Source organism: Eretmochelys imbricata, chromosome 4 (assembly GCF_965152235.1).
Source record: "Eretmochelys imbricata isolate rEreImb1 chromosome 4, rEreImb1.hap1, whole genome shotgun sequence".
NCBI classification, from domain to species: domain Eukaryota; kingdom Metazoa; phylum Chordata; order Testudines; family Cheloniidae; genus Eretmochelys; species Eretmochelys imbricata.
In genome coordinates this window covers 87,341,319-87,368,434 of record NC_135575.1, presented here as the reverse complement: position 1 = coordinate 87,368,434, position 27,116 = coordinate 87,341,319, and the positions used below count along the sequence as shown (strand labels likewise).

Genomic DNA, 27,116 nt, shown 5'->3' with positions numbered 1-27,116 from the left:
CACCAGTGACTCATACATAGGCACTTTGGATGTCAAAATAGATAGATATTCTCTAGGAAAATTGAGGAATATTAATGTTTTGAAACGTTATTTTTGTTAAAGTGCAAATGTCATGCCAAGGAAATAACGTGGGTAAAAATCTCCCAAACACCAAAGTCTACTTCTGTCCCAGATCTAACACAAGACATTCCCCAACAGCTTGTTTATTGTAATAGGAGCTACTTTCTGGATAGGTCATTTTACACACAGACATTTTAGAAATACATCCTTAATAATGGAATAGCTGCATTAAACATTCTTCCAAACAATATAAACTCTTAATTTTGTTATTGTGAAAAGAGAGTAAGAGAACTCATTTAATCAACTGCCTTTTTTACACCATTCCCAGTTTTCTCATACTGGGAGAGGGTGCCATGCTAATGCAAATTTGTAGTTTAAAAGCATATACTCTAAAAAAGGAATTTTCAGATAGTGAACAATTGTGGTAACAAATTAGAAGGGACTAATAGGTGATTGTTGTATTACACTTACAGCAAAGATACTTGGAAGTAGAAACAAAAGAACGCTAGTTGTCTGACAGTTGTCTGAACGGTCAATAATTAAGGAAGCAGATGGATGACCTGTCCTACATTGGATCTATTCTTAGCTATCTGCAGATAGCTATCAAACTTCTGATGAAAAATCTGTAGGCTGAAGAGCCCCTTTCCAGAGGTACAGTTATTTTTATTGAAGGGTATCCAATTCCAACAGGCAGAGCTCATCCCAGATGGGTGAAGGATCACCATGGACTACAGGAACCTATGCACTCCCGCAGGTAACTTTCTGAACGGCCTTCCGAAACCTCCATCAGTGTTGTGCACACAGTCAGCTAGCAAGAGAAAGGAAACTCATTTTATCCCTCCTGTGATTCACATTTTACCTATTTCAGATAGTCCCTGAGGAACAGAGAGGATGAGAACTATTTGGCTCTTTTAGCTTCTAATATTCTTTTAGCTTCTAATATTTCTAGCTGTGTATATTATGAGGTTTGTTTTTAGTAAAACATTAGGTGTATGCTGTAAGAGCAAAAATGATTATGTTCATCCCTTGATCTGTGCTCCTTGACATTAGATTCCTTGCTCCTGGCACTAAGGAAGATAAGGGGTGTGTGATGACTCAATTTGTAAACAGAGTGGACCAGATTTATCCCTTGGATATTTAAACTCTAAATTCATAGGTAACAGCATGAGATTTGGATGAGGTCAGATTCACTAAGTGTTTTTGCCTCTGACTATTTACAGATACAAGTTTAAATGATTTCATATACATTTTGCAAGTGCCAGAGAACTTTGACGCCAACATATTTTGAAGGAAGTTTTACTTAGGAATCTCATGTCAGTACTTCTCCTTGCTTGTGTAATTTGACTGCTGTTAGAAACGATTAGATGTTCATCCTTTTTTGATGAAGTTGGATTTGCTGCACATCCTCTTACCAAGCTAGTATGATCATTGCATTCTCACTGATGTAAAATAACCACTAAGACATCTACTGAAACATTTTCAAGACCAAGAATATTTTTTTTGTTTCAAGTGTCTACCAAAATATACAGAGATCAACCAGGGTCAAATTTAGACTCAGCCATAAGTAGGTGAAACTCCACTGAATCTGGCCTAAAGTGATGTACCCACGTTGTGGAAATACACCACCACTGCAAGAAATGTGAAAAAATAGTTACCTTATTTAAGATAGGCTTTGTGGAGAGAACATCATAGATGGCTGGTAGGGAGATGTTCTGAAAGAGATGAGTAAATTGCAATTAGCTGGGTTTATGTTAGCTCATGTTTACATACAAATTACATAGCAAGATCATGCTGAGAACAGTGACCTATCATCTTTGCTGAGTACTTAAGCTATAAAGTTAAAGCAGACTGAAAATACATAACTCCCCAACCATCCTCCAGACATAAGATAAGCAGGCACTAGAGATTGGCAGGCCAGGCTTTGCTGAAGGTAGGGCAGTTTTGTAACATTTGGCACCTGTAAACTCAGCTGTAGTATTTTGCTCATGGATGAAGCAATCCCTATATGTAGTTTAGGAAGTGTTTTTATATGATCAGTTGTACCCCAACCTGCTTGCACTGCTGAAGAAAAAAATACTTCAGAAATTGGAGTTTAAAAATGCAAAGCAGTGAGAGCCTCAGGCTAGCCCAGGAAGAAGCCTCCCATTAAACCTAGCAGCAGCCAGCTGAGCTGCTTTATACATACATCATGTAGGCAAATTTGCATCAAAGCCTTAGTTAAAAGAAAAGGAGTCCTTGTGGCACCTTAGAGACTAACCAATTTATCTGAGCGTGAGCTGTAGCTCATGAAAGCTTATGCTCAGATAAATTGGTTAGTCTCTAAGGTGCCACAAGTACTCCTTTTCTTTTTGCAAATACAGACTAACACGGCTGTTACTCTAAAGCCTTAGTTGTTCCTGTTACCAAGCTAATGCCCTGAACTGCCATGGTTAGTGCAGACCCTTACTATGAGGTGGCTTGAGTTCAGATAATTTCAAAATACTAAATTAAGTTATTTTAAAATATTTACCTCTTGCTTTGTCTGGTTCATGCACTTCATTGCAGGTGTTCTACGGTCATCCAAGACAAGGGGAGCCTTCCAACGATCATAGTTTGTTTCCAACACGTACCATGTGCCCCTGTTTGCATTAAGGCTTGAAAAGAGATGTAAATGTGTGTTCATTTTCTGGTTAAATACTCCAGATACACTTTTCCCCCTATGCTAACTGTATCTGTATTTCACTGACGGCACTAGTTAAAGAATTTGAGATTCCTGAGCAGATTAGTGAAATAGCCTAGGATTATAAAAGCACTTTTTCCTGAATAAGCCAGATACTATATCAAAACGTTACTTTTTAGAGTTTTTAAAGCTTTTAATCCAATCAAGCAATAAGATTCCAGAGTCAGCTTTTTAAGGAAAAAAGAGCTCATACATTAGACATAGGTGTGCCTATGTCAATGGAATTTGTCTTACTCTTAAGTGTACTTACTCCCAGACATCCAAGGCAGCTTGTCTGCTACGAGTGATCACACAGCCCTCTCCAGATTTGTTTCCGCCCAGTATGAAGTAAGCTGGAGCCAGTAGTCTTGTTTTAACCAGCTGGTCCTTTGCTTCTTGATAACTAAATAATGCATTAGAGAAAAAAAATGTAGTTCAACAAGACTCGTGTGCTTTAAGCCCTACAAATACCCAAACATCGATGCTCAAAGTATTTTCCATTATATCAGGCTTATTCAATAAGTAAAGTTTAATAGAACTATATAAAGTAACAATACTGAGTTTCTAGAAGTAAAAATTCTCCAATAGCAAGCTGCTCATGTTTACAATTTGATTTTCTATTAAAAAAGCCTATAGTTTTCTGGGAGACGTCTCCTGGATAGTTTTTTCTTTTAATGGTTGTCAAGACAGAAATGGGAACTTTTTTATGACCCACCTAGTGGGTTGCAGCGAAACAAAGCATTTTTTTCCCCAATATCATGACATCCTAACTTATGTTAGTGTCTGAAGAGGTTCTGTCATGATACGCCACTCGAGAGGTGGAAGTGGTCCTGTTAATTTTAGCTTCATTTAAGAAAACAAGGGCTCATCAGGAACCCCCACACATGCATGCCAGGAAAAGGTTCCTTTTCTAGCTTCTAAAAAGATCTACCACACATTTTCAAAATCGGCAGAGATCAGTTTAATTTTCAAGTTTCTAATAAGAGATTAAAAAAAGAGTAGGGGGGTTCTAAATGTTAATATCCACAACACTACCATGATAAACAAACCCACTGGAAGATGAGCAGAAAACACGTTACCTTGTACCGTTCTCTAGCACAGTTCTGGTGAGGAAACCCATCCACATACCATCTCTCCTCCCAAGAATCCACTCAAAGATTCCTGAAAGAAATCACCTGTTATAACAACTTTTCTTCATAGAGACACAATCTTATTTCCCCTTGACTTTTATAGCTTCTACATCCCTGGTATAATCCCTAGCCTCAGCTTCTCTGTTTTTCCCCGTCTTGTACATCTGACACTGACTTCAGTCTTTTTTTTTGTGTGTAAGTTAGCAGATACCCCTAAATTTTGAAAACTTTGCTATATATTCAAGAAACAAGTCTCAGTTACTCACCAATGTAGCCACCATCAAGACTGAAGCGCTCATTCATTGTAAGAGTGAAAATTCCCTGGGAAACAGTAAACAAAATGAGTTAGCTTTCATAATGAAGTGAAAGATACTTTTACTAATTACTGACACTGCAGTGAGTAACACTGTACTTTAAGGTGGACATATAGCCTGATCCTGTAATCTGCTCTGTGTGTGAATATTCCCAAAAGATACCAGTGGAACTACTCATTGAGAAAGGAATCGCAAAATTAGACACGTGCAGCAGAATCTCACTAATCTAGATGTGGGTAAGACCAGGCTGAACTGTATTCTGGGGTTTGTAGCCTACTGTAGCAAACCACGAAGATTCTCCTGTCGTGCTAATCCAATGCTGGGGTCATTCTCCCTTCAAACCACTACAGGAGCATCACATCAGCTACCTGCCAATAATGTATCCAACCTCCCTTTTAGCCACCTAATTAGTCTCCCAGAAAGAGACCAGACCTTAGGAAAGTTCCAGGCTTGAAGACTTGCCCCATGGCATGGTCACTGGTACCACACTTATAAATTATAGTCGCACATGAAACTACCAAGGTGCATGAGCTTCCAGGTTAATTTCCCCAACCCCTCCTGTGTACTCCACTCCTCCAGTGGGGTGGGAAGGGAACTCAACAGCTAAGGCCTAGACTCCTGAAGGTGGAACTCACACTATATTGCTGGAGCTCATTTTACTGTGTTTGTGGCTAAAATGGTAGAGAAGAGTGGAACAGAGCATTTGGAGAAGATCTGAGGTGATGGTAAAATACAGGGAAAAGTGGAGGCAGAGAGAAAAGCCACCTGTTTGAGAAGCAGGGTGTATGTTTATAGTCAGTGTTTAAAATCTTGATTAAACCCCAGATCTCAGCTGCCTGAGAATCAAGACAAGTTAATTTAAAATACATGCCTACGTTTGCCAGGAAGAGAGATGAACACATAACACTAAGAACACTGACCAAGTTCAGCTCTTCGTCTTTTTGGGAATCACGGGTGATCTCATTTTTTGCTTGCTCACAAAGCTGCTCATCTAACTTTTCTTTTTCTAAAGCCAAATCTGTGTTGGATACAAGACCGCACGATTCTGAATTTTGAGAGTGTGTGAAATTTTCCTTTAGCTATACAAGCTAGCTTCAAAGTTCAAGTATTTTATGTGGGCAATTTCCTTTTAGAATGAAATTGTGCAAATCAATGGCATTTTCCAACAAGTATCCTTTCTTCTTTTTCCATTCTTTGGAAGCATACATTTCCATCTCAACTATAAGTAAACTTGGATGCTATAACTTGTGTAAAGGGCTCAGTTACAAAAGATGGACAATCTCTGAAGGTGACAAATGAACAAGTTTCAAACCTGTTCCTAACTGATCCTTAGAAGGAAGGTTAATCTTGCTCTAAAAAAGGAAAATCTGAGCCAGAAAGTTTTGTGGTGTTGCAAACAAAGAACACTTACTGGTTTGATTCCAGACACCATGCCCACATATCCCGCAAAGTTTGTAGACTTAAATACTGTTTTGTTGTTTCTCTGGAAGTCCAGAGTCACCACTAAGGGCTTCAGTTCCCGAGTTATAATCCAGGAACTATTTTTTATGTCCCACCTACAGAAGGAAAGTGTGCATTATTAAGACAACTCTGCTAACCCATGTTATTATACAGACTGCAACATTTAACTATGCATTAAATGTACACATAAACCCAATACAACAGTGTTCTTAATTCCACATTTAGCATTACTTTTAATTCCTTACTTCTAGCGAATCTATGCATGAAGAAAGTGTAAATCAAATTTATAAAATGCAGTTTATGGGTGAATATATGCTTTTAAAGACCCAATACTGGCTCACACCTGATTGTTCAGTGCCAAACTGGACCTCTACGCAATACTTACTAAGCCACCCTAACCCTATTAGTAAGGGGTCATGAAGTGATCTCAACTGTCATAACGACCCCACTTTTGGCAGAGATTACCTGGAATTCCAGGAGCTACTTAGACTTTTAAAGCACCCCAAAGATGTACACCTCTTGGTGGTCTCCGCCATGAGATTTGATCACCCTTTGTCCATCTTTAGTTTAAAGTCTCAGCCAGGTCCTTATCTTATACAGACATTGAGAAACCAAAGACGCAATATTATCAGGATTCATTAAAGAGACAGAGGTTTTCTTTGTTGAAAACCGAAAGAACCAGAGTTGAAGTTGTTTGTGGGGAGGTTATTATTGATATTAGTCAAGGGAAATTTGAAAGATGCTGAGGAGCACTGATCAATGAAGCTCGAATAAAAGAGCAGAAGTTCTAGTAAAAATATGGAGAAGACAGTAGTTATGGTTAATTTGTGGAGGTATTAGAAAAACCTAGATAAAACTGACATTTCAGAAATGTAATGGGTGAATAAGTTAATGGAATTCTGAAATTCTTGGCTACAGAGACAGTTGGAAGGAAAACTACTGCCAAACAATGGAGCTCACTCTATTCAAACAAAGTGAGTGGAAGGGAACATGATACAGAATCATTAGAAGATATATAATAGTGAGCAGACTCCAGCTCTGGACAGAACAGATTGTGAATACTGAGAGAAGTCAAGAAAACAATGACCTGTACAAAAACGGTTACCCAAATCTAAACTGAACTGTTTAGAGACATTTCTCAGAATATTACACAGTTGAGTCTCTAGTCCATCTGTCTATAAGCAGCAAGGTGTACTGTAGGCCTCATAACTACATGATTATAGTTATTTAACAAAAAAACTGAAAACAACCTGAAAGTACAGTGATAGGCAGGTTAAACATATACAAATTTAAAAAAACAAAGCACATTAAGCAGCACCAGAGATAATTTTAAGAGTGGTAAGATCTCACCCTTGTTTCGTACTCAGTTTACTATTTATACTGTTTATGGTTTACAATCTCTGAGCTAAGAAAAATACAAACTGGTCAAACTCTTGCACTACCATGTGGCAATATTTGGGATGCAAACTCTCCAAGAGAATTTAGAAGATTATTCCATGGAAACATTTCTACTGATCTTAGGAGATGTAAAAGCTGAAGTCTGTCTGACCCAAGCTATCCTTTTAAGGAAACTCAATTCCAGAGTTCACACTGATGGTGCTGTTGTGCGGTATGCGTGTATACACACACAGGACCATAAAACAAGCAGCAGGAATAATCCAGATGACATGGTACAAGTGCTTCTTCAGTTCACATGATGCTATTAGAAGAATTAGATATTGACCACAGCCAAAGCTTGGTGACCCCAGTGATCCACTACTTTTCTTTTACACTGTTTCTTTTGTGTATTGTGCCACAGCAGATGCTGTGCTCTGGAGTGAGTTCCACCTGCTGAGACAGAGTGGAGCACACAGAGTGCAAGTGTTTCCAGCAACTATTCATGCCCATTCCCTGGTGTGTGTGAGGGGGTGGGGGGGATTCACTTGGGCCATCTATGGGGTTCTTCCATGCTAGCAGAACAAGATATGATTTTTTAAAAAATGGAACAGCCATTTCTGCTAAGTATGGAAGAAGGGTCATTTTACTACTTGAGGTAAAGAGCTGTACTCTTACCCTGTACTAGTCTTTTTCATTATACCAGCAATATACAGTGAAGAGTTAATTAGTAACAGTAACTAGTTGTGACAAACAATGTGTAAATGTTAAATTAATAGCTTGTACTGAAAAACAGCGGAGTAACATTCAAACCTCGGTTGCTTTTAGAACTCTTATTTGGAATCATTCTATGATTTCTAATGGGCAGATAGACACACATGTACTTACCCCAGAAATAGTCCAAAATCTAAATTTCTAGCATGGTACAGCTTTCCTGGATTTAGAAGAGAAGTTATTTTAATATATTTTTAAAAACAGGCATGTCTAGGGGGTTAAGGCTCTGACTAAAGAAAAACAGGCAAGCTGAACTCATAGCAGATAGATTTTTATAACTGGATGGTGTTGTGGGTGTTCTTGCTATACCAACATGGATGCTAAAGAATACCATTCTATATTAAGAATGATTAGGGAGACCAAAGAAGCTACTTTTGCCAAAAAGATATTTGGAACAAGTCTGCTTCTAAAGCTTTTCCTTTCTAAAATTTAATGTTTCCTAACCTTAGCGTTTTTTCTCTGACACTTGTCCCATTGTTTTCTATATCAAAATGCACTCCAATCCCCAACATTATTTGGGGATTAAAATACAATTCTCCCAGTTTTTCCATTACTTGTTTTTTAAATAACATGGAATGTTATCAAATTAACATGATAGAACACCTGAATGAATACATAATCAGGTAACTTTAAAAATGCTGTGTCTTCTTGGAAAGGCATTTCAACTACCCTAGTAAATCTGAAACCTAGGCAAAGTTATAGTAGTTTACAGATTGCTAATAGTGTTTCAGAGTCCCTGGAATGATGAATACAAAGCAGTTCCAGTTTACTGCTTCAATCCACAGCTGTTTGAGGGTTTTGTTTTAAATAAGTAGATGATCTACTCTGTTTGTAAAGGTGTTTTTTTTCCCCCGCTCTAAAAACTCTGTTTATGGGAAGAGTGACCATGCAATATCAGAACTCATTTCCAGGAAGGGAAAAAGCAGCAAATGAAATCCTCATGTCATTTGTTCACTGAATTCACTCCTACCCTCAAAACTATCACCCATTTGGCTGAAAAATGGAAGACTCCTTTTGCAACAACTCATATTAGTGTCTGTGCAGTTTAGGAAGGGGAAAGAATGGACCAAGAAAACAAAACCAGAAACCCAGTTCTCTCACATAGCAACTGAGAACACTGCAACGATGGAGTGATTTTTTTTTTTAATTCAGTAGGTATGAATCAGCCACTTAAAACTATTTTGGTTTAGAGTTATATAAATGCTGCCCATCACCACAGTATCTGAGCACCTTCCACATAAAGGTACCGAACTTGTACATAGTGCTCTTCATCTCTAGATCACAACATGCTTTACAGTGTTCAATATCATCATCGCCTCTACTTTCTAGAAGGGGAAACTGATGCAGGAAACAGCAACCTTGAGTAAGTCACTTCATCCAGCTGGACAGCAACAGAGCAAGGAACAGAAGCCAGCAATAGCAAAGTTCTAGTGGACTATTATCAAAAGCTCAATCAAAGTATTTACACAGGACAAAAGCCATTGCTCCCATAAGATTCACAATAAAAGTGGTTAAGAACAGACTTTACCTGATTTGTCTTCTGCTACTATTGAAGTGCATACTGTAAAGATTTCATAGAAGATATTAAACAGAACAATTTCTCCTAGGGAAAAAAAGGAGCATTCAATCCAAGTGCCAGACTGTCAATAAAAAGAGTAGCTATTAGAAAAGAAGTCTATTGGAGAAAGGAGAATCCTACAGCACTACCTATCTAGAATTTCAATTTGACTCTCTTAGGGTTTGAGTCAATGGCCAGTTCACTTAAAGGCAAGAGCCTCAAGAGGTATAAGGAGCTTCAATATCTAAAGAACTAAACTAACACGGGGCCTAGATTCTCTTGCACCTATGTGCCCACCCAAATCTGACACTGAAGATACAGCTTTCCTTGTTCAGCAACTTGCATCACACAAGATCTTCAACATAGCACTGCTCGTGCTGCTTGCACACTGCCAGGATTGCTGGGGGGAAAAAAGCACAGATCAGCAGTTCTCCTGATCTGCCTGGATTCTGGCAGAGAACATGTAGTACCAGAGATCCAGTGAGAGAGTCTGCACACACACCTTATATTAGCATGTAGAGTACATACGCTGCATGTCCCCCTAGCACTGGTATAAACAGCAGTGTAGATGGTGAGACATTGCTTAGGCAATTCAAGTCACATCTGAACCCTGTGGGTATGTACCCTACATGGCTCTCCACATGTCCAAGCAGCACCTCCCCAGTCTACAAGGCTATTTTTAGCAGTATGGCTCTGGCAGTGGGATGCCTTTCATTTGCATGTGTAGCTGCGGCCTGCTTTTTACTATGGCATGTAGCTACACATAGCCTTTCTGGGGAGAAAAGTCCCACAAGCACTCCTACCCCTGCCCCTCTTGGCATGTTGGGAGTGGGTGTAAGGAAAGGCAAAGAACTCTCAACAAAGCAGTGCTGCAACTTCTAGCAGTCCTAGATTGAGAGCCTCCATATCTCTCAGCAGAAGATCTGCTTCACAAGGCCATCAGAGAGAGGGCATGGTTGGACACAAGGGTTACAAGTTGCAATCTTTCAAGTGTCATTTGCTGTCATATTCCTACAGATAATGTGTTCATATAAAGCATCATTAAATTATCATTATATACTGAATAATTAGGTAGTGTAGGCTAATGTGATAGATAAATGCACTGCAATTTTAAAGGGGAGGAAGAAAAATCAGTGATTCAGACATTATAGAACTGAAATGTTGAAATTATTACCCAAAGGAATGCCCGAAGCATTTGCAATCCCTTTGAGCTCTTCATTGAAAGGGTAGGGAAGGGTGGAAATCAGCCGAACCTGGGGGACAAAAAAAATACCAAACCCACAACTTGTTTAAATTGTAACTGATGATGAATAATATCTTGGTCTCTAAACAGAGGCTCTCTCCTCCTTATAGTCACATCTTTCTAGGCTGACATTGTAAAACTGGACACTGAATATCTGCAAATATTTGAGGGGTTTGTGGAAAAAATTGAAAAGCAAGGAAGCACCTTAAGAATAAAAATTAGTTTATTAAAATCTCTACACTCAAACAATGGAGATGGGCACAACGTCCAGTTAATTTTTGAGACCACAGACTTAAGACCAAGACAAGACCCAGGCACCATTCACAATAATGCTGATTAGGGGAATCCCTACCTACACTACCCATTCCCCGCCACAGAGGTGAATTGGAGTGACACGAGACTGTTGTATATTGTGTAGGGACAGACCTGGCCGCCTGCTGCCTTCAGGATGAGGCAAGCAGAGTTGTCTAATGTTATGTCTACACTGCAACTAAGAATGCTTCCCAGTCCAGGAAGACAGACACACACAAGCTCTGCTTAAGATAACCTGGCAAAGAATTAGCTGACCAGCTACAAGCCTGCCTGATCCCCGGGTCCATACTTGGGTGGCTACCCTATGTTTCAACATCCACTCTGCTCTTTTTAGCACATTAGCTTGAGCACGTCATCTTGCTCCCTGCTCAGGTCCTGTACCAAGTCTGGATCAACTAGGCTTGAAGATTTGACCCAAAGAATCTAACTTTTATTAAGAGTTTTAAAGATAATCATTTCAGTCAGTTTAGCAGCTGAGGAGGTCTAAAAATTTACAAAGGATAAAAGGGAAATTGCAGTGTATACAGACATGTCTTACAATATAGATCAGAAGATTTATCAACACCACATCTGCAGTTTCTCTTGCTTTTGTCCCTTTTACCCTTTGCAAAACTGCACATAGTAAAATGGTACTTTTAACTCCAGATATTATTGCTGCTGCTCAAAACTGTACTGTTTCAATTCAGTTTTGCCACACTCGTGAATTACTCACAAATACTTCATATATCTGCTAGTAGTTAAAGGGGAGGGGGCCACAGTTTTGCTGTTAGTCCAAAACAATGGACTCTGATCAAGACCGTTTGGTAAATTTATGAGTGCTGTTGTGGTCAGACACTTGTCACATGCAGTGAACTAAAGAAAATGACTAAGTAGGAGTACAGCACAGCAGAAAAAACAGCATTGCAGTAAGTCTGTTTTGTTAAAGAGACCGTCATTTTCAATGGCGTATGAATTTTCCTACTAGATAGACTACGTTCAAACTTTCTTGAATTCATAAGAATTCCCCCAAACAGAACACTTGCAATAATTTTTTCCTCAGTTTAGTATCTGTCTTCCAATAGAATTTAACTCCAGAAAATAAGTTTTCTAAACTAAGAGTAAGTAAGTATCTATCACATCTGAAGTCTCAGTCTCTGGATAAGTAACAGGCTTAATCTACAGCAAGGGAAAAGCTTTCTAACCATAAGGGTAGTTAATCTCTGGAATAGGCTTCCAAGGGAGGTTGTGGAATCCCCATCCAGGTTTTTAACAGGTTGGACAAACACCAGTCAGGGATGGTCTAGGTGTATTTGATCCTGTTTCTGTGCAGGGGGCTGGACCTGATGACCTCTCAAGGTCCCTTCCCGCCCTACATTTCTATGGATTCTAGGACTGCATTCTGGAGGCTAGGGCATGCAGTTGGAGGATTAAAAAAAAAAAAAAAATTAGACACTGAAGATACTTACCAACTTAGTATCCACTATTTCAACCGCTTTGCCACTAGGGACGAATGCATTTGCTATATTTTTAATACTTTGAATTACAGTCTTCAACTAGAAAGGCAAAAATTTTAAGTTAATAGAGTTCAAGATTGTGATACTTTTGCATTTTAATATAGGAAATGATAGGAAAATGACAATCTGATGCTAGTGATGAGACAAACATTGCCAGTCTCTGCAGCCATTTAAGAGCCCAATTCTGGAACCCTTACTCACTATCTTATTCACACAAGAAGATAAGGGCCCTACTCTAAGAAACTTCGAGTATATACACTGGAAAAGCTTCAAATTTTCTCCACTTGAGAGCACATAACAAATGCAGCCCTGTTGTAAATGGTGCAAATCCACTGATTTGGTTTACATGGTTCAAGAGGGAGTACATGATCTAAAATATAGGCAGGTGTTTTCCAATCTAGCTAAAAACAGATTCCTAAAACTTGCATTTGGGCAAAAGCAGAACTAGCTTAGTTTTAAGAGGTGATTAACAGTCCCAGCTGGCACTGAAGTCAATGCAAGAAGCTCATGCCCAACACATCTAGGGAAAAAAGCCACTTCTAATTAGAGGCCTAAATATGATTTTTAAGGCTAACTTTAGAGACCAGCAAATTTGAAAATTTGACACAGTTCCTTTTCTCTTTAGGTTCAAACCAAACACCTTAATATTGTTCAAGAGTTATTCCTACCCAATGGCTTATTAGATGGCTTGAATGAACCAAATTTAGTGACCTCTTTCCGCTCCACAAAAAACTCCACCACAGTCGGTGCCTTAATTTACAGTGTTAGGAAGGCCAAAAGCAGTATGGTGATGAGGAATGTACTACCCATTCAGCACCAGAGTCAATTTCTCCATATTAGGAATGAGGCATACTGACTGGATCATGTGGGAAAGTTAAGACTACTGCCACTGTATCCTGCGTTTGTGGATAGAATACTTCAGCCCCCAGAAGGCTGTCACTCTGGCACAATTCCCCCGTAATAAACGTGTTTAGATTTGAAGAGGAAAAGAAAACTTAAGTCCACCTCAGGAAACACCACTCTTCAAAGTGTTCTAATTACTAGTTAACTTACCTTCTATTAAGTCAGATCTAGTTTGACAAACATTTTGTAGGAAGAAAGTGTTTACTTAGCCATTTTATTTTTTTTTCTGGTCAAGACCTTAAGTCAGATCAGTTTAAGTACAGAAGACTGGAATTAGAAACTTTAATCATTAAATATTTCAAAGATAAATTCTTCCCAGTCCATGAAAAAGTTATATACAAGTTAAAGCTAAACTTAAGAGCAAAAGCTTTATTTCATACCTCCATTTTTTTGTCACTCATCAACTTATCCCATCTTCTGCTGGGTGGTAAATCAAGATTTATGATGTATATAGGAACCGTCCCTTTAAATCTGAAAAATGAGTACCAAAGTTCATATTTATACAAGTTTATACATTTGTGCTATACCAAGTACAAGGCCAAAACTATGGAAGAGATGTTTTCATTTGATTCTGTTATGTAAGCAAGCCAAAAGCTTAAACTGCTTTTTTTTCTTCCCAATTCACTGTTTTCCTGTAATGTGGTAGAAAGTGTAGTAGTAATTTGAGTTACTCACGTTGGTCCTGTAGGAGGATATGTTTTACTTCTGCAGTCTTCTCCAAACTAGAGAGAGAGAGAAACAATACTGTTTAAGACTGCAAGGTGGTTTTTTTTTTTTAAACAACTTCTTGGTTATCTGACTTTTGTTTTTAATATGCCAAGTAGTCTTAGGTTTTTGGTCCTTTTAAATGAAGCATGTCCAGTTCCTCTGTGCCAGTACAGGTGCTTCCAGTTTGACCAATTAGGGGGACCAGGAAGCACATGCAGCTATAAAGGATCAGGAAGAAGCACAGAGGGAGGGCAGTTTTTGGGGGGAAAGCTACAGAGGTGTTTACTGGCTGACTGCCCCAAGCTAGAGAGGAATTTACCTACTAACTTCCAAGCTGGAGAGCTGAAACCAAGGACCAGAGAAGACTAAAGGCAAGGGTGTAACAGAGGGGTTTACCCAATGAGCGCTACATGCTGGAGAGCTGGAAAAAGGTTAACAGGAGTGAGGTATGTTCCCCTGACATGGATGAACTCCCAGCAGAGAGGGGTCCCTGCTGGGAATAGTGGGGTTGTACTCCAGGTGAAATGGTTAGGTGGCTGTCCTGGCAGAAGGCTAGGAGAGGACCAAAGAGGTACTGGGAGTGTGGTATGTGCTATGTCAATGGATTAGATGCACTGGTGGTGATATAGATGGACTATGCTTTGGGACTTTTGTTTTTGATTATTTGCATGATGTTTTTGTAATAAATGGGCCCCAAGGAGGGGTGTTGAAGCAAGAGAGCCTGCTGAGGAGTCCTTAGAAGGCCTGACAGAGGAAGTGGGACAGTAACCCTGGCCTTAAGGTGCTCAGACACAAGGGGGTACTTCGGGATGACCAGGAATCATTCATACTTTTATCATAAAGGATAATATAACCCGTTGGTTAGCTGAGCAATCACAACAGGCTGGGAAAAAAATCCTGTATTTTGGTAGTCCAAGCTGAACAAGTGAATTTATTATTTATTGTTTAGTGGACAAGCTAATGGCTTGCACTTAATCCTATATATTAACTGATTACTCCTACTGTGATCAGAGGTGCCAGTGATAGCACTTAGCATTTACAGAGCATTCTGTTCATAGGTCAGAATAATTCAGAAGCGTTAAGTAAATCACAACACACGTGCAAGACAGGCATGTTAGACAGTATCCTTGTCTTACAGATGGGTGGCAAAGGCACATACAAATTAAGTGGTTTGCCTAAAGTCATGACAGCTTGCTATATGGTACAGACATTACCGACTGCTGACGTGAGCAGCTAAACTGGTGCTGAATATGACTTAAATACAAGGTAACATTTGGCACCATTTAATTAATTTTACATTCAGCACCAATATAGAAACTGATTAACTGCAAGCATAATCCCAAGCATATCAGCTGCACCCAATGAGTACTCTTTTTGTAGTATAGGGAAGTCTAGGAGTCAGCATCAGGGTCAGAACCCAAGTCTTCCTGCTTCCAATCCTGTGATGCACCAGCTATTTCACTCTGGCAACTCACCTCATTTGACTTGTAAGCGTAGCCAGCTAACAGAAGTAATGGAAAAAAATTACCAGCCTGCTTCTGAGTTTTGTTCACCCAAGTACACCCCACATTGCCCTACCGAACAAGGGCACACTGCTAACAACATAAGTGCACCCTGAAGTGTTTTATGGGCACAAATGCCATTTACAAGTAAACCGGCAGAAGGTCAATTATTTGCAGTTTGGTTGCACCAGTAAGAAAGATTAAGTTTGTCCTTGACAAATGGGCATACAACTCATTCAGACTAAACAACTGACAGCCAACATATCAGCGTTCAATAATCTGGATGGAGATGCAAGTTGTCCTTGGGCAACTCATCTTAAATTCCCTAGATTCATAAATTCAAATAGCCTGTGACATTGTGCAAGGTACCTTCTATCTTACAAGTTATTCCATGGTATCAATCACAGAGGAAGACAGGACATTTAAAAGCGTTAAAGTTAATTCATACTTGTGCAATATAATTGGTGAGAGGATTTTTGATCTGTAACAAATTAATCTAGCGAAGAGATTTTATACCCATCAGAGGTTACCCTTTGGCAGCTGCTTCTTACTCTTACCCTGTTGTGCTAGTCACAGCTAAGAACAGTCATCAGCAGAGCGCTGAATAAATGTAATACATTTGTATTCTTGCTGTTTTGGGTGATTGGTAAGAAACTTTATGAAGGGAATCACAGCTCATGCTAGATGTGACTATAAGAAGTAAGCAGATTCATGGGCATGAACACAATGTTGCACAGTTATAATATCCTCTTCCTAATTAAGACAAATGTAAAAAAAATTCAAACTTAGAGGCAACTACCAAATTAAGGAATCTGAAATAAGGAAGCTAGCTGGAGACATCAGGTGACTGAGAAGGCTGTAAGGAGTCAGAATTCTCATGAACAAAGGAATTCTGAACAGCAAAACTGTATCTTGTGAAACTTCTACATTTCACAATACTCAAAAAGGAAATATTCCATCACATGAAACTGTTTAACAGATAAAGCAAAATTAGGACTAGGTCAGGCAGTTAGTACAGTGCCACTTCAAAAATAGATACCTGGCTGAAAAACATTGCTAAACAGACAAATATTCAAGTATCTCAAAATGATAAATGGTTTTGTTGCCACCATTGTTTAAAAACATTATCCCTTCACAACAAAATTATAACACAAAACTAGGTAAACAGTATAAGTTTGCAGACTTCCAGGCAATGCACCCAACTGCTTATTAGTTATCTACTGTTAAGGGAAAATGACAAATTTCAGTTTGGAAGTTTCTCTTTTTTTAAGTGATAGCTGGATACTCTAGAATCCTTTTGTTGATAAGAAGCTCAATATGGTAATCTAAGCAGTCTATATTAATTGAGGAAATATTCTTGCCTCTAGCAAATTGAACATAATAGGACATTAGCTTGAAATCCAACCTTTTTTTTTAAGTTTGGTGTTTCTAGTCCTACATATGCTGCTATATCCCCCAGCTAATTTTGGCTGTTCTATAATCATTTTTGCAAGGCTTCCCCTTTCTTTATTTGTGTAAAATAACCCACATAGTCAAAGGGGGTGTGGGGTGGGTGGATGAAACTGTCCTCTATGTCCAGAAGTGACTTTTCTCTAGTCTTTCAGTTATAGTCAGTGTGTATTATGTCACAGTTAGTTAAAACACCACCCTTAACTTATTTTTAAAGTTCAAGAAAACAGACAAGTTTCTAGGTGGAGGGTTACAAACATAGCCTTCCATTCATGAACCAACACACACTGCTGTTTCCAGATCTTCAGACAGTTCTAGAGCATCTACTATTCATAGCTTTCCTAAGCAAAAAGCATGAAATTGACAAGACTGATTAGTTTCACCGCTGCTGTTCAGAAGCTTCTCTGGAGCAGCAGTGAAATTGACACATTTCCCAGCAACAGAATGAAATTAGGAGCAGGTCTGGAGCTATTACTGTGGTAAGGGAGACCCCTTCCTTTACAACTATCATGAAGCTGGAGGAAGGATAGAGGAGAGACACCCTCTCCTCTCAACAGTCAGGCTGCTCTTAGTAGACAGATCTTCTCTTCACTTTCAGAAGCCATGAAAGTGGGCTTCAGGTATGTCAGACACTTAATCAGAGGCTGCTACAAAAAGTGGAGCCTGGAAGCAGGGGCCTGAAGCGGCATCTTGTTAAAAATTCCTATACTTTCCTCTTTCTCAATAGCTAGGGAAGTTTGGTTGAAGATAGGATAGCTTCTTGCTTGGACATTGGCCCAGACAGGCTGCATCTTTCTTACCAACTTTTTGCTACCAGGTTTTGATTGTTAAATGTCGAGTAAAGTTTTTCTAAATTTCGTGTGTACATGAAAGTATGTGAGGGTGCGTGGCAGCATAAGTTACGAAAGAGAAATACAATAGATTGTGGAGGAGAAGCAGAAGGAAAAATATATAATGGAGGAGAAAGGTAATGCAATGCAGGGAAAGAGGTAAGATGGCTGAAGACCACATAGAAAAGATACACCATGATCAAAGTGAGTGAAGCCAAGTTACAAAGAAAGGGAGTCCAAAAAAGTCAGCTATCCATTTACTCAGTTTATTAAATAGAAAATTGACAGTTACATTTAAATACAGAATATAGCTGTTGTAAACTGCAGGAAACATGGTGCCACAAATTTGTCACTGTAGAGTAGCATTAGTGCCCAGATTAGTAACAGTTGGGTAAACTTTTCAAGCCCAGCCTATTTACATTTATAAAGTTCATCTGGACATTTAAATTGTCCATTCTGAGCATTCCAAGCAACAGGGATTTCATCATTGCCTTGGAAGAATATTCTGTACTCCAGAATTTCTGGAAATTTTCCTCACTACTCAGTCTAAGATTTCCCTTACCTAACCCTATTATTCCTAATAATCTCCCTTTGCACAACTATAACTTTGAATAGTATTTTATAGATTAAAGATATCACATTAAAGCTATCAGACTAATTGATATTCAGCATTTTTTTTGTAACGAAAGACAGCTTAGAATTCTATGTTCCATAAAACAGTTTCTTTACCTCTCCCATTACAGGGCAGTATTCTGCCATGCTGTAATAATCCTACTGATGTTTTTCATCCTTCAGAATAATAGTAACAAGTAATACACAACTTAACAGAATTGCAGACAATGCAGATACGGCAAGTGAGCCCAATTTTCTTTTGCTTTTAGTTCTATCTAAATTGAAATGGCAAGACAAGTTTTGCCCTCAGTTACATGTGTACAACCCACTGAAAGCATTCAGTTACAATCTGTGCAATTCTCAATACAATGGGGTTACACAGCTGTAACTGAAAGCATTAGGATATAGGATATTTAATACTAGTGACAAAGTGACAAGAGAAACCAGCTTGATTGCCAGTGGTATGAAGTACACTTTAACCTAATGCATCTGCATCAAATCAAGATAAACCTGAAGTTCTTTAAGAAACTGAATCACACAAATTAAAAGTTATATAGTCATCCACTTCACTACCACCTCTCCCACCACACCTCTAAATAGCCCACCCCAACACATTTTCACACTAGTGCCTCTAAACCACTACAGTAGTATGCTCCATGTGAACATGGAGCCCCAAGGATACACCTGGGTGCAGTCAACTACAAGATCAGGATCTAAGAATCTGGCTGGATTTTTAGATCCCCTTTGCCTCCCTTCAGTTACCTTTGCAGTACTTTCATTATAAACATATTACAAATATTTGTTGTACTGGTGAAGGCCACATTTCATATTTTAAAAGGTATGATCACTTGTTCAACAAGACCTTACGGTTACATCAAAAAGTCATGTATAAATTAGAATTTGAGTATTTGAGTTCATTCATATGCAATGTTCTAACAGTATTCTGTATCAAGCATGCTTGGAGGAAAACAATCAAAATGAGGAACTCTGCTTACAATGTATTCAGGACATATATAGCATGTCTTCAGACAAAAGTAAGTGTCATTTCAGTGTTTTGAAAAAGGATACAGTAGTAGAATTAAGGTTCACTTAGAATCATAGAATATCAGGGTTGGAAGGGACCTCAGGAGGTCATCCAGTCCAACCCCCTGCTCAAAGCAGGACCAATCCCCAACTAAATCATCCCAGCCAGGGCTTTGTCAAGCCTGACCTTAAAAACTTCTAAGGAAGAAGATTCCACCACCTCCCTAGGTAACCCATTCCAGTGCTTCACCACCCTCCTAGTGAACATTTTTTTCCTAATATCCAACTTAAACCTCCCCCAATGCAACTTGAGACCACTATTCCTTGTTCTGTCATCTGCTACCATTGAGAACAGTCTAGAGCCATCCTCTTTGGAACCACCTCTCAGGTAGTTGAAAGCAGCTATCAAATCCCCCCTCATTCTTCTCTTCCATAGACTAAACATCCCCAGTTCCCTCAGGCTCTCCTCATAAGTCATGTGCTCCAGTCCCCTAATCATTTTTGTTGCCCTCCGCTGGACGCTTTCTAATTTTTCCACATCCTTCTTGTAGTGTGGGGCCCAAAACTGGACACAGTACTCGAGATGAGGCCTCACCAATGTCAAATAGAGGGGAACGATCTCGTCCCTTGATCTTCTGGCAATGCCCCTACTTATACAGCCCAAAATGCTGTTAGCCACCTTGGCAACAAGGGCACACTCTTGACTTATATCCAGCTTCTCGTCCACTGTAACCCCAGGTCCTTCTCTCCAGAACTGCTGCCTAGCCATTCAGTCCCTAGTCTGTAGCAGTGCATGGGACTCTGCACTTGTCCTTGTTGAACCTCATCAGATTTCTTTGGGTCCAAACCTCCAATTTGTCTAGGTCCCTCTGTATCCTATCCCTACCCTCCAGCGTATCTACCACTCCTTCCAGTTTAGTGTCATCTGCAAGCTTGCTGAGGGTGCAGTCCACGCCATCCTACAGATCATTAATGAAGATATTGAACAAAACCGGCCCCAGGACGGACCCTTGGGGCACTCCTCTTGATACCGGCTGCCAACTAGACATTGAGCCATTGATCACTACCTGTTGAGCCCGATGATATAGCCAGCTTTCTATCCACCTTATAGTCCATTCATCCAGCCCATATTACTTTAACTTGCTGGCAAGAATACTGTGGGAGACCGTATCAAAAGCTTTGCTAAAGTCAAGGAATAACATATCCACTGCTTTCCCCTCATCCACAGAGCCAGTTATCTCGTCATAGAAGGCAATTAGATTAGTCAGGCATGACTTGACCTTGGTGAATCCATGCTGACTGTTCCTGATCACTTTCCTCTCCTCTAAGTGCTTCAGAATTGATTCCCTGAAGACCTGCTCCATGATTTTTCCAGGGACTGAGATGAGGCTGACTGGCCTGTAGTTCCTCAGATCCTCCTCCTTCCCTTTTTTAAAGTTGGGCACTACATTAGCTTTTTTCCAGTCTTCCAGGACCTCCCCCGATCACCATGAGTTTTCCAAGATAACAGCCAATGGCTCTGCAATCACATCCGCCAACTCCTTTAGCACTCTCAGATGCAGCGCATCCAGGCCCATGGACTTGTGTTCGTCCAGCTTTTCTAAATAGTCCTGAACCACACTCTCCACAGATGGCTGGTCGCCTCTGTGACTGACTTGAAATGGGACTGTATAGAACATTGTTGCAACCAAGGTCCTGTAGTAGCACCAAAATTGTATAACAGGGGTCAAATAAGGTGTCTAAGACAAGGTTACGGTTTTCTGGTTATGATTATACAATCTGTATGCATGTATCATTTTTGTATTTAAAGTTAAGTATTGGCTCTATACTGTCTGTATTTCAAACTTGTGCTATGCTTCTGGGTGACACCCCAGACAAGTTGGTGTCAGCTCTGCCTAGCCTGCTTGATGGCCCATTAAGGACCATCAGCTATACAAGTGACCCACTGAGAGAAGGCAGACATGCCTTGTGACTCAGCAAGGTATGCAGGGACATGCCTATGGACAGAACTGAGGTTTTTCCATGCCATGTGATGGACAACTTGTCTTTGGAACAAAGAAAGACAGACCACATGGCAAGAGAATATAAAAAACTGCTGCAGCTCCTCCATCTTGTCTTCAATCCTGCTTCATACATCTGGAGGAGCTTTGCTACACTGGAGCTTTGAACCAAGGACTGAAAGCCACCCCAGCTGTGGATGTACTCCAGAGACTTGATTTGAACCTGCAGTTTATTCTATCACTGCTGCAAGCCTGAACCAAGAACTTTGCCATTACTGTATGTAATTGATTCCATTTAACCAATTCTAGCTCTCATCTATATTTTTTTCCTTTATGAATGAACCTTTAGATTTTAGATTCTAAAGGATTGGCAACAGCGTGATTTGTGGGTAAGATCTGATTTGTATATTGACCTGGGTCTGGGGCTTGGTCCTTTGGGATTGAGAGAACCTTTTTTCTTTTACTGGGGTATTGGTTTTCATACCCATCTGTCCCATAATGAGTGGCACTGGTGGTAATACTGGGAAACTGGAGTGTCTAAGGGAATTGCTTGTGTGATTTGTGGTTAGCCAGTCAGGTAAAACCGAAGTCTTCTCTGTTTAGCTGCTTTGGTTTGCCTTGGTGTGCATAGAACTCCAGCCTTGGGCTGTAACTGCCCTGCTTTAAGCAATTGGTCCTCAGTTGGCACTCTCAGTTGGGTCCTGCAAGAACCAGCATCGTTACAGCCTCCTCCCCACACTGTGCTGCCCAGTGCAGTAATCTGGGAGCTGACCTTCTTTGTGAAGACAGGCAAAAAAAGCATTGAGTACATTAGCTTTTTCCACATCCTCTGTCACTAGGTTGCCTCCCTCATTCTTCTTGTTGCTAACATACCTGAAGAAACCCTTCTTGTTACTCTTAACATCTCTTTCTAGCTGCACCTCCAGGTGTGATTTGGCCTTCCTGATTTCACTCCTGCATGCCTGAGCAATATTTTTATACTTCTCCCTGGTCATTTGTCCAATCTTCCACTTCCTGTAAGCTTTTTTGTATTTAAGATCAGCAAGGATTTCACTGTTAAGCCAAGCTGGTCGCCTACCATATTTACTATTCTTTCTACACATCGAGATGGTTTGTTCCTGTAACCTCAATAAGGATTCTTTAAAATACAGCCAGCTCTCCTGGACTCCTTTCTTATGAAACAAGAAAACTGTTACCTAGACCACAGAAAGTCATAAAAGGAAGCAATTGTTCTGTTGTAAGTTGCTGTGGACTAGGGAAGAAAGTCAGAGGACTCTTCTTAAAACAAAACTTAACTATATTGGCAGAAAGAACAGGAGTACTTGTGGCACCTTAGAGACTAACAAATTTATTAGAGCATAAGCTTTCATGGGCTACAGCCCACTTCATCAGATGCATAGAACGGAACATATATATATTTTTTTCATACAGATAAGTTGGAAGTTACCATACAAACAGAGGCTAATTAGTTAAGATGAGCTGCTATTAGCAGGAGGAAAAAAAACTTTTGTAGTGATAATAAAGATGGCTCATCTAGACAGTTGACAAGAAGGTGTGAGGATACTTAACTTAGGGAAATAAATTCAGTATGTGTAATGACCCAGCCACTCTGTCTCTATTCAAACCCAAGTTAATGGCATCTAGTTTGTATATTTATTCAAGATCAGCAGTTTCTCTTTGGAGTCTGTTTTTGAAGCTTTTCTGTTGCAATATTGCCACCCTTAAATCTTTTACTGAGTGGCCAGAGAGGTTGAAGTGCTGTCCTACCAGTTTTTGAATGTTATGATTCCTAATGTCAGATTTGCATCCATTTATTCTTTTGCACAGAGACTGTCTGGTTTGGCCAGTGTACATGGCAGAGGGGCATTGCTGGCACATGATGGCATATCACATTGGTAGATGTGCAGGTGAACGAACCCTTAAGGCACGGCTTATGTGATTAGGTTCTATGATGGTGTAGCCCATGAAAGCTTAGGCTCTAATTTGTTAGCCTCTAAGGTGCCACAAGTACTCCTTTTCTTTTTGCTGATACAGACTAACACAGCTGCTACTCTGAAACTTATTATATTGACAGGCATTTAAGTTATTACTGTTTGCACAGCTTCCGGCCCAATGAGGTCCCAATTCTGAATGAGGTCTCTAGAAACTACTGTAATCCAAATATTCAAACATTTTTTCATCTCAAAGTATCCCAAAGCACTTCACAAATGTATACACGCAGCTCACTTCATCTACTACTGAAATGAAGTTACAGGTATTGAGAGGATTAATTCAGAGGTGTAGGAAAGTTACAGGTTTCAGAGTAGCAGCCATGTTAGTCTGTAGTCACAAAAAGAAAAGGAGGACTTGTGGCACCTTAGAGACTAACACATTTATTTGAGCATAAGCTTTTGTGAGCTCTAGCTCACTTGCTGCATCGGGCTACCTCAAAAGCCAATTTGTGTAAATTTAATCAGCTAGGAGTTTAACTAGCTTGGATAGATTTCTGCTATTCTGGTTATTGCGCAAACTTTCAAGTGTTTTCTTTTTCCACTGAAGAAAATCCAAGCTTCAATTCAGAAAAGTTCCCTGGGACACTAACTTCAGTGGAGTTTTTAGAGAAAGTGGGGTCTTACAAATGTTCTCCCATAGGCCACCACCACTGGTTTTTCTGTGTATTATCTTGTCTGTACATTTCCTAACCCAGGGAACATGTTAATTGTATGTTTTGTCATATGAAGCAGAATAATAAATACTTCCGGTTACTCCTAGAAGATCTCATTTGAATACTAGTTTTCTGCCTATACCTTCTACAGAGAATAATCAAGTTTTCCCAATAAAGTTCTGCACATTTAAATCACCCTGCTTAAACAACAAGACCACTAGTTAACTAGTTCAGGGCATCACTAAACAATGTAAACAGCCCCAACCATCTCCTGCTTTACCGAATAAAGCTGTACATTACAAATAACCCCTACAAAGAGTGGTTTGGGGCAAATAGTTAAGAAGAGGGGAACCCATAACTTCAGCAGCGCATAAAACAGGCTGAAAAGCAGTTGCTCTTACTATAGACTATACAGTACCCCTTTCTGCACAGCAATACACCAAGCTCCTACATCATTAACAAGGGCTACCGTTTATGAGTTTGGCCACCTGGAATTCAGTACCTAGATAAGTGGCCTAACTTTCAGAACAGCTACACACCCCCAGCCTCCCCTGAAGACAGAGGATAAGATACTAAGAGAAGCAGTCAGGAGCACTGCACCTGTGCCATGCTGGAAGGTCAGGCTGCAGTGCCTAATTTCGGGAACCCCACTCTGAAAGTTTAGACCGATACCAATTACAAGAACAACTGAAACCAGCTTGACTCCCAGGATCCTAAGCCCCCCACCTACTTGCTATTAACCCAGGCGCGGCAGCCCACTCCTCTCTCAGCCTAGGGCGGTGCCTTGAAGAGCGAGGTGCGGCCCATGCACATAACTAGTACCGACAAGGCTCCGCGTCCTCCCCCGGGGACCCAGAGGCCGAATCAGGCGAGGGCCGCCTCTGCCTGAGAGGAGAGCGCTGCAAGAGGGCACAACCCCAGAGAGTGCCCGGGCCGCTGAGGGCCGCGCTCCGTCCCGCAAGCAGGGGCAGCCCTCGCCCGGCCCGGCGCAGCTGCAGTCCCCCCTGGTGCTTCCCAGCAAGGCGCTGCGGGTGAGGCTCGGAGAAGGGCGAAGCCCCGCACCTCCAGCTGTCACCCGCGGGGAGTAGCCCTGCAGCCTGCCCCACGTAGCAGCCCCCCATGCCCCGCTCACCGGGTCCTCGGCCAGCGCCGCGAACGCCGCGGCGGCAGTGACCGCCAGCAGCGACCAGCGCGAGATACTCATCCTGCTGCTGGGCCCCGCACACTGACTGAGCCGGCACGCGCAGGAACCAGGAGAAAAGCGGTGTCATGTGACTAGGCTCTGAGACCACACCACCCACGCCCAGTGTGTGGCGCGCCACGTGACTCATCATCCCCAGGAAGGTACCACTCACGGTGGAGGGGGGAGAGAAAGCGAGGGATGGTCTGCTGGCACCCAGCGAGAAGCAAACAAGGGGCAGTGCAGGAGTCCGAGTGCGGGCGCTGGGCCAGGTGGCTCAGCAGGGTGCAGCAGCCCTCGGCACACGCCGAAAGCGGCATAAGGAAATGCTTCTTTTGCACCCCCCACAATTGGCCTGTGGAACTCACTACCACGGCGATCCAGAGCCGTCATAGCAAAAAAGGGAAGGGCTAGTTATATAGACAGTGAAGTGAGAACACCCAGCCTTGCATTAGTTAAGATTAAAACTGTTTCAGGGCTATAAGCCTTCATGCGGCCACCTGGAATAACGCAGGCACTAACTTCCTGGAGTAAGGAATAAGTTTCCCTCATGGGCAGATTATTCCATAATTGTCCACTCCAGGGTTTGTTCCTTTTTACTCCTAAGCGAATTCTGCATCAAAAAATTAAAAATTCTGTGCAGAATATTTTAAAATTCTGCAAAATTCTACATATTTTGTTTGTCAAAATAACACAACCATAATCATGCTGGTTTCAATTATTTTGGTAATTAAACTGCAATATAATGGATGGAGAATTGGAGTGGGGAGCATTGGAGGAAATCCCCAAACCCCCTCTGTCTAATAGCAATGTAGCTAGCATTGACCCTTTCTTCTAGTTGTTAGTCAACAAATATATGGCCATCTGCTCACTGTTACATCATAGGCAACTGAAGAGCAAGTAAGGGCTGGGGACTCAAACTCACAATATTGGCTACTGACCATCTCCAGAAAGGTCAGTAGCAAACAGTTCATGGAGCACATTTTGATATGAAATTTTTTCAGTCCCAAAATTTAGACAGGTTCTAATCACTAAAGCGCCATAAGCATTTCTAAGGCCACACTTTACAATAAGGCTCCTTTACACCACTCTGGCAATGTAAAGGAGCTTTAAAATTTTTACACCTGTTTTATACTCCTGGGGGAATTCAGTAAGAAGACTGAGAACACTTCACTAAGCAGGCAGACTGCTACATTCTGCTCTGCCTGAGAGGACAGAGTCTGGTCCACACCTACCTCCTGAGAAACACCCCAAAGCCCTGCCCCTCCACACCAAGCATACCACAATAGCGAGTGAGAGGAACAGAGTGTCTCTCTCTCATATGTATGACTACCCAGCCCTCCTGTCCCTGCGGGGATTTGTGTCTCTACTGGCTGCTCCAGGCAGCCAAACTGATCTGTCTGCACTGCCGGGAGGGGCACATGACCACTCTTGCGGCTTCCCTTTGTATCCCCGTTAGAAATAATTTTTCTGCAGGGAAGCAAAGAAATCTGCAGAGGTCATGAATTTTGCGCATGCGCAGTGATGCAAAATTCCCCCAGGAGTACCCTTTCCTCAGAGGCATCTATTAGCTCAGAGGTGGGCAAACTACGGCTCGCGGGCCACATCCAGCCCACGGGACAGTACTGCCCGGCCCCTGAGCTCCCAGCTGGGGAGGCTAGCCCCCAGCCCCTCCCCCGCTGTCCCCTCTCCCCCACAGCCTCAGCGTGCGCCACCAGCCTGCTGCTCTTGCCGGGCAGCGTGGGCGGCGTGGCTGGCTCTGGCCAGGCAGTGTAGCTGCGAGCTCCTGCTGCTCTGAGCAGCATGGTAAGGGGGCGGGGAGCGGTGGGGGTTGGATAAGGGGCAGAG

At 41.1% G+C, this 27,116-nt stretch overlaps 1 protein-coding gene across 1 annotated transcript; it reads right to left on the bottom strand.

Moving 5' to 3' along the window:
• Positions 1-187: 187 nt before the first annotated feature.
• ASAH1 (N-acylsphingosine amidohydrolase 1) lies at positions 188-25,354 on the bottom strand. Its single transcript, XM_077815564.1, has 14 exons — positions 25,221-25,354; positions 13,996-14,042; positions 13,701-13,791; positions 12,370-12,456; positions 10,544-10,622; positions 9,340-9,414; positions 7,926-7,971; positions 5,614-5,758; positions 4,155-4,209; positions 3,838-3,919; positions 3,030-3,161; positions 2,570-2,693; positions 1,716-1,772; positions 188-868 (listed from the first exon to the last, which is right to left on the bottom strand). The coding sequence occupies exons 1-14, from the start codon at positions 25,290-25,292 to the stop codon at positions 779-781; spliced, it is 1,182 nt and encodes a 393-aa protein (XP_077671690.1). The 5' UTR covers positions 25,293-25,354; the 3' UTR covers positions 188-778.
• Positions 25,355-27,116: the final 1,762 nt, after the last annotated feature.